Source organism: Plectropomus leopardus, chromosome 19 (assembly GCF_026936395.1).
Source record: "Plectropomus leopardus strain MGB_pleo_1.0 chromosome 19, ASM2693639v1, whole genome shotgun sequence".
Lineage (NCBI taxonomy): Eukaryota > Metazoa > Chordata > Actinopteri > Perciformes > Serranidae > Plectropomus > Plectropomus leopardus.
Genome location: NC_142194.1, coordinates 8,885,072 through 8,893,657, shown reverse-complemented (window position 1 = coordinate 8,893,657; position 8,586 = coordinate 8,885,072). Strand labels below are relative to the sequence as shown.

The 8,586-nt window shown below is 40.8% G+C and overlaps 1 protein-coding gene across 17 annotated transcripts in view; it reads left to right on the top strand.

Moving 5' to 3' along the window:
- The first annotated feature begins 105 nt into the window (after nucleotides 1-105).
- Nucleotides 106-8,586, top strand: part of LOC121959037 (calcium/calmodulin-dependent protein kinase type II subunit gamma-like) — a 51,877-nt gene continuing 43,396 nt past the window's right edge. For 12 of the 17 annotated variants that reach the window (XM_088069786.1, XM_088069795.1, XM_088069781.1 and 9 more), the window contains exons 1-2: nucleotides 106-343; nucleotides 4,973-5,067. In XM_088069786.1, the coding sequence (XP_087925912.1) occupies nucleotides 279-343; nucleotides 4,973-5,067 (160 nt within the window). In that variant the 5' untranslated portion in view covers nucleotides 106-278. The remainder of the gene's footprint in view (nucleotides 344-4,972; nucleotides 5,068-8,586) is intronic. The other 5 variants (XM_088069794.1, XM_088069791.1, XM_088069793.1 and 2 more) reach the window with 1 other exon arrangement.

Below are 8,586 nucleotides of genomic sequence, written 5' to 3'. Positions count from 1 at the left end.
TACATTGAATACCACTATGCTGCACGAGCCGATTCTCGCGAGAATTCGTTCTCTTTACTACACACACATACACACACAATCATCATCATCACTCCTCCTCTCCCCAGCCCCTCCCTTTCCGTCTTTGCTCGCCTCTATCCTCTTCAGCCTTGCCTGCCTGTCAGAAAGGTGCTCCAGTGTTGGAGGCTAGGCTACCCTCCTCCCGGACCCCCGTACGAGAGCCAGCCGCCGTCGTACCCCAAGGCTCGGGCTCCCCCCCCCAGCTCACGGTTCCAGCCATGGCGACCACCGCTACTTCCACCCGGTTTACCGACGAGTACCAGCTGTACGAGGAGCTCGGGAAGTAAGCAGCACTCGTTACATCGTGTTTGTCTTGTCGTTTTGTCCCCCACCCCCGCAACCTCGCCTCACATATTATTTCTGGTTAGCCAGCTAGCAGGCGACAGCTAGCCAGAATAGCTCACACAGTAGTCCCGTCGAGTCCTTAATAATTAGTCCGTGTGTGTTCAGCCTGTTAGTGTGCAGTCAGGCTAAATAACTAGCGGCTAAGCTAGCTTGTAACGGAGAACAGCGCACCAAGTCACTAGCCAACGAGCTACCACGCTGATATTGATAAACTAGCCGAGTTAGCCCAGTAGCGTTGCGTCTTTTAGTCGCTAATGGTGATGAATACACCACACAGAGGTTGGTGCATTAACAGCTGTTAGCCCTTCCGTGTTTGCTTGCTGGTATTTTCTGGTCTGCCAGAGCCGTCAGCGGGGCCCCGAGAGACGCCGGGGACCTGTGACATTTCACCGGCCCACGGGTCTGACAGCTCGGCTCGATAGACCAGAGGCTGTAGCTAACTAGGCCGACCACTTTTTTTTCTCTCTTCTCCTGAGCAGCTGCAGATGATTTGTGTAACCGTGTTGTTAACATTACGTACCCCTGGATCACGTTAATGAGGAAGTTATTCGGTGCAGGCTGTTTGCACTGTAATGCCCGTAGAGCACACCAGCTGGCCCCGGTCATCACGTTATCAATAAGTCGCTGTGGGTGTTAAACGATGGTAATTGTGAAGCACAGCGGGGTTATGACACAATTTGGCGTTTACTGTGTAAAAGCAGTGACGTATTTTCTCGGTAGCGGTATTTTGATGACGGTAACGGGGCCACTACCTCCTCTGTTTCATCATCATCATCATCATCAGCAGCAGCAGCAGCATCTGTTGTTCTTGGCCGGCAAATGCTGTTTTTTTTCATGTTGTACCCAAACCAGCAGCAGCAGGGCGACACTGCCCCTACAAAGATACACCGGCTTTAATTTCCAGCTGCCATTTCCACTCTCTGCCTAATAATTGACAGTAATCGATGGGACTGATTGCACTGCACACTTACTCCATGTCACACAAGTTAAATGAAGCAAACCGTGCGATCCTACTTGGATATTAGCCAGGATTAAATATTTGTAAAGACGAAACCACACCTATATTTATACAGAATCAGAAATATTTTATTGATCCCCGTGGGGAAATTGTGGTTTTTGCAGTAGCTCTGATGCCAAACATAGAGAATTAGAAAGTAGAAATAACACCAGCACAAAGTATGTAAAAATATAACATTCAAAACAGAAATACAGTAAAAATAAAAAACAAATAGCATTAGTATGTGAATATTTTAAAATTATATATATGTATAATGTGCTGGTCATATGAAGTGAGTAAAAATACAAAATACCAAATAGAAATACAGTAATAATAATAAAAAAATGAACACTAGTATATGAATATTTACAATTAGAAGTGTGTACAATGTGCTATGAGAGAAAAGTGTGTAAAAATATGAAATAGAAATAAAGTAATTATAGGAAAAAAATAGCACTACTATGTGAATATATAAAATTATATGAATGTATAATGTGTTTAGTGTGTTAAAATATAAAATAGAAATACAGCAATAATAAAAACAAATTGCACTGGTATGTGAATATTTACTATTTATAAATATGTATGATATGCTGAGTGTATGAAGTGTGTACAAATACAAAATATCAAATAGAAACACAGTACAAATAAGAAAAAATAGCACTTGTGTACAAATATGAATGAATATTACATTCTCCTTCATTCATTGTGCAAATAAGAAATACTTCAACTTAGGGTTGATTTTTTGTTCATGTTCACTTTGACAATTACAACAAAAATAAACAAACTAACAAAAAAATGTTGGCATGTTGGCCAGTTCTGGTATTTCATTTTAAAGCGAACATCTGCAGATACCGATGACATGCTCATATCCTCGTGCATCCCTAATAATGTGTTCAGTGTGTAAAAATGTAAAGCTATGTGCTTTATGCTATAACACAGTGTATAAAACCAGTATGTAAAGTTTAGAAATATAAAACATGTGTAAGGTGCTGCAGTGTTGGTCAGATACAAAAGTAAGAACAATAAGACTTTATGTTAAAAATACATTCAAGAGTTGATGGAATATCGCACATTTGAATAATTGCACAAAGGATTGTTATTGCACCAATTACTGCAGCTAAGACTGTGTATACACAGAATTATTGTACTTTAAAATGCGCACCAGTAGTTTGATGAGTCCTATGGGGGCAGGTGTGGTTAACAATCGTGTATTGTTAGGGCTCTTATTGTGTTTGTTTTTCTAGCGTATATACACACAAGTATAACTGAAAATTTGTTTATTCATGTAATGGGTTTGTTTGTTAATGTAACAGGTATGTGCCTTCCCTTATTGGAATTTGACCGTTTTTTGTTATTGGTCTGTTTTTTAGGTGTCGTTTTGTATGTGTCAGAGACCAATTCTGTTCTCCCCTAAACTATATTTAATACAACTTTGGAGGCAGGTGATTTAGACCGATTATCAGTATTTTGATGTAAAGATGAATTTTGACATAAAGAATATCGATATGATGTTTTTATCAATTCAGATGATTTGATGTTTTGTAATATAGCGGTGACATCACTGTTTTTCTTTCCCTCAATACTTCTTTTATAACTGATTGAATTTTCGATTATCAGTTGTTTTACCACCCTTAGTGGCTCCAGTCATGAACCACACCTGCCCCCCCAACCTTTTGGTGTGCATTATGTGCAAATATAGGTGTGGTTTGATTTTGAAATGACGAAGATCCTTGTAGGATGGAAATATCTTCATTAAACTTGTGTGGCATGGAGTAGGTATGCAGGTGTTACTTTTTTCCTCATGTAAGTCGTTTTTTTAAGCCTTGCACCTACGTGATGTGCGTATAACTACCGTCTCTCGACTGATTGCACTGCACTCACACACACACACACACACACACCTATGCATTCTGCGCAGTGGACGCACTGCTCCTGATTCTTCTGCAGACTGACCACTTACCTCGGCTTATGTTTCTGCACCCTGTTTGTTAATGCATTTTGCTCTGTCATAGGTTATTAACGTCAAAGCACTGACTTGTACTTCTGTCACCTCTCATTTGCTGGTAAATAATTGAAACTAAGAGCAGAGCGGGTAGGAGCAGAGTGCAGCAGAAAGTAGCAACTCTCCATAGATCATCCAGAGCCTGCCTCTTGCAAGAAAACTGCATCGGGCCACATACTGCAGGTAGTGCCGTCTGTGATGTAGGTGCTGTGAAAATCATGCATAATTACTTGTGATGCTCAAAACCGAACAGGGTTTCCACGGTAATGGAAAACCTGGAAAAGCATGGAATTTCATATTCACGCTTTCAAGGCCTGGAAAGGTCATAGAACAAGTAAAAAATCATTGAAAGTTTTAGAAAAAAAAATGTAACACAACAGTGCATTTATTTTCTGTAACTGATGATGTAATGTAGCTCTAATTTGCGTTGACATTTGCGACAACGTATTGGTTTTGTTATGTTTTTGTTTATTTGTTCATCACTAAAAAAGTTTCTTCATTTTCTCTTTGCATTCCTTCTATCCCTTCATGTATGCCCACTAGGCATGTCAAATAATTTCTAACTTCAAATGGCTGTATTTTGTATTTATTTTACCAGCGGTTTCTTTGAAAAATTTTGGACATTTTATTTTGGATTTGGGGGATTTTTTTTTCTTTAAATTTTTGGGCAATTTTTATAGAAAACAGATTTTTGTGTGTTTTGTTTTTTCCCCTTAAATGTTTGAAAGGTATTTTTCTTTAAAATGGCCAATAATAAATAGAAATGCTAAGAACATAAATTACTGTTGAATTTTCAAATATCCGATGGTCCGTGAACACGTCATGTGGGATGCTGAAATTGTCTATGTTAGAAAAACGCCAGGCAAGTGGGGCAAGAAAGAAAAATACTTAGGGCCCTTGAAAAGCCATGGAAAAGTTTTGAAATTTTGTCAGTGTCAATGTGTAGGAACACTGGTTGAACTATCACCATAACAGCAAGCAGGTGAAAAATATGGAGCAGTCATCTAGGTCAATATGAAACTCCTCAGAGAAGGAGTTGTTTTATTGTGTGTTATGCACTTCCTTTTCTGCTTGAGCAGATTTATAACTGAACGTTGTTACCCTGCGAATGTATTAAATATTGCCCATTGTTGTGCGAGATGCATCCCATTCTTTGTGGCGGCTGTTGCAAATTGAATTTCCTTTGGGGCTCTGGGTTGCATTGTATTGTGCGCCTATCAAAGATTAGCAAAAGTACTTGGCCATTCATTTATAATCCAACACCTAAGCTGATATCAGCACTCATGCTCGAGATGCTGGTTATATTGATGCTTGTTTTCCTGATTGTTGCCCACCTTTTTAGGTTGGCTGTGATAGTAATGACTGTAAACTCTGTGTGTGTGTGTGTGTGTGTGTGTGTGTGTGTGTGTGTGTGTGTGTGAGAAAGACCAAGGTTGTTGTCATACACACAAAAAACAAACCACAGCCACACGAGTGGATGCAGTTTCAAATGTCACAATTTGTGTATGTGTGAGAGAGAGCATGTGAAATGGAACTGATTTTTGGTTGTTTATGTTCTTTCTTAGGGGAGCTTTTTCAGTGGTGCGTAGGTGTGTAAAGAAGTCATCGGGACAGGAATATGCTGCAAAAATCATCAACACTAAGAAGCTGTCTGCAAGAGGTACGGTAACACCATGCACACACACTCATATTAATACTGATATGTTTGTGGTGTATATGGTAAAGTAGAGCTACATGATATATATCATTATTACATTGTGACAGGTGTTATTATTGGCATAAAGTAAAGTTTCTGGAAATTCTGATGAGAAATTAAAGGTCCAGTATGAAGGATATAGTGGTTTTAAGCACTGACGCTGCAGAATGAAAACTTCTCTACTGTTTGCCAAGAGCAAATGTTCTTTTCTTAGGAGAGTATGGTCACACATGAGCAAAATTCAAGTTGGCAATTATTCACCTTCCATTCAATGGGTCTCATTCATGAAATGTTAGTAAATCTGTGAGTTGATCCGCAAATAAAACATCTTGGCAGGGGGCGTCCCAGTGATCTGTGACGGGCCAGGTTTGGGCCTTAACTCACACGGGTTGGTTTGAGATGTAATTTTTTCAGCCCCTTGAGAACTCCAAAGGTGATGTATGTGTTATATGCTATTGAGTTTTAAATTGCGATCTTTTTTCCACTGAATCTGCTGATTGCCAACTAAGGTAGCTAAATGTTTTATATTTCTAATAATTTGTCATGTTTAACTTGCATGTTTCAAGTATTGTTTATGTGTGTTGCTTACTTACACAAGCTCTACGAGCAGTCACAGGCAGGTATAGATTTTGTTAGTAGTTTTGGAAATATGGGAGCTACTGTCATATTGATAAATGCCAGAATACACGTAAAGTTCCTTCTGCAAACACTTTACACAAAAATTTGTTCTGCTGACATTTCATAAATGAGACAAAGTGTGAGCAAAGGTGCGAACAAAACATTCGCTACGCTGAACTTTTGCACAGTTGCAACCTTAACCAATAGCAGGAATTATGTATGGAGGAGAAAGTAACTGTTTTTTTAACAAGACATTGCGACTTACATTGGGAAGAGACATCTGTGCATCAGTAGATACATTTTTTTGAGCATCACAACTCTGCGAAATGACTTGTTTCACTGTCAGGATTTAATCCATTTGGCCGGATAACATCTGGAAAATTTAGAAAAGCCTCAAGATTTATCATTTTACATTTAAGTAGCATAGCTGTCGCTAGTTGTCTATGGGCCCAAAGATGCGAAAGCAGTGCAGATCATCGGTATAATTTCATACAGATGAAAAAGAGCTTTCTTGGCTCAGTGTGCCACTGAGAAGAATGATTGGGCCCTGCCTTGAATGCTGTATCCAGGTCTCTCAATGCACATATGGTTTAGGAGAACTACTATGGCTGACTTGAAAATGCAAGTGGTCCTATGTAGAGCCAATGTTTTGTTTGTCCGTTCTGGGCTACTGTAAAAACAACATGGTGGACTCCATGGAGGAGGATGCACTCTGAATGTAGATATAAACAGCTTATTAGCTATCCTTATTTTCAGGCGATTATGCACTAAAGAAAGCATAGTTATGAATATTATATTCCATTTCTGCCAATAGATGTCCCTAATTCCTACACACTGAACCTTTTATAGATAAAGGGGAAATGTCTGTGGCTAATCCAGTAAACTAAACTCTTGACAAATCAAAATGCTTCATCCTATTGAGGCAGAAATCCTGTAAACTCAATAAAGCATTAAAGTAGTTCAGTACATTCATTTGCAACTTTGTCTGCTATGGCTTACCAGAGATATTGAAGGAATAACTAATCTCTACTGGTGCACGTCTTTCGTCTCCCTGTATATATGTATTGTCATATTGCCCAGCCTTATTGGAAAGTATGCTCATAAACCATGAGTCCCATAACTCCGATGGCAGCGGAAATCTTTTATTCAATCATTGTGTCTGTGGGGAGTTCTTATCTGCAACCTCTTGATGGTTTAATGACCCTCTTTATAAACACCGTATTGAATAACTCTCAATCGCTCCTCTGTGGTGTCATTAGACAACCGCTGTACGATGAATTGATCCAAATTTCTGAGACGCTCTACATGGAAAGGGCACCTGGACTGAAATAAAACAATCAGAACTGGCATGGCATGACAGATGTTTCTCGTCTGATGTCTTGTTAATTGTCGGCGTGGTCACGCAGCTCCACTCCTTGAATTTTATTTGCTCCTGCAATAGATCCACACCCATGTGCGCATGCCGTGCCATGTCGTAACAATGACGTGAGCTTGTGTCAGTGTGTCAGAGCAACTCCCCCCCCCCGCTTCAGCCTCAGATACCTAATTGCTTTCTCCTTTTTGTATCTGACAAATTAGGCCCTCCCTGACATTCACACACACACCTGGCTTCCTTTGTTCTCCTTTCCTGCGTGCTCTCATTACCTCCGTGTCTATCTTTCTCTGCTAGCCTCTCTCACTCATTGCCTTTCTCTTGTCTTTCTGCAAAGGGGGATTGGTTTGTATTGAGGCTAATCCACTTATGCTAAATGTATCTCATCAACCACTAAGACCCCACGGATTCCATAGGCGCCTCCCTGTTTGCCCTGTTGTTGTCTGTGTCTGATGGCATTTGTGTGTGTGAAGACAGAGAGAGCAGGGAGTTACACTAATAGAGCATGTCTGTATTGTGAGGCATCTGTGAGTGTGTTGTAATACCGTTATTGTTCTATCCCCGCCATCAAGTGTCCACACAGGGCAGCTCCCGGTATTAATGTCCCACCAAGGAAAAGTCAGGGCTCAGCAGAAAACTGCTGGCTCTTTGCAGAGGCAGGCAGCACAATGTAGGCCTGTATACGTGAAGAAAGCTGGCCAGGAGAGGAGGAGGAGGAGGAGGAGAAGGAGGAGATTTTTAACTATGTGGGCTTGCAAGGCGATCGGTGACACTCCACGCCAGGGAGGCAAGGTGAAAGGAGACGTGATAGAGTGAGCGATTTTGGTGCTAAGAGAAGAATTTGTGTTAGGCCGCCCCGGCTGACGCAACTTGCACCTACACGCACACAAAACACACCGTCCACACACTCAGGCAGCCAGTGCGTGAGCAGGCAGCTTGCCTGGTAGGATTTGGGTGGGTTTTTTTTAGCCCGATGGGGCGAGTGTGACCTCACGCGTGGCCTGGTGGGTAAGTCTCTCAAAGCTCTGGTAAACACTGCAGTAATCTGAGGAGGGGGGGAGGGGTAAAAGGGAGGCTGGGAGGGAAAGGAAGGAAGGAAGGAAATGAAAGGAGGAAGGAAGTGAGGGAGGATGGGATGGGAGGGATGGATGTAGGTTGTTGGCTGTTGGATAGTGCGGCCTACAAGCAGTTGGGGGTGGATGCGAGTGGGCAGCCTGGTACACAGTATGCACATGAACACACAAAAAAAACCCTGATTCTCAGCCCAGAGAGGGTCCTCAAACCTTTGAAACCTGAGCAAATTGGCTTGATTTCTTTCAAAAACACAAGATAAATCTCGATAATTTGAAATCTCCTCTAAACTACTGCAGACTAATAAAATACCAAATTATTAAATGAACTACAGTTACAAATAAAGTAGCTACGGCCATAATAAAGTTGCATAAACTACTATTATAATACTGTTTAATAAAATATTGTCATAATGTTAAATA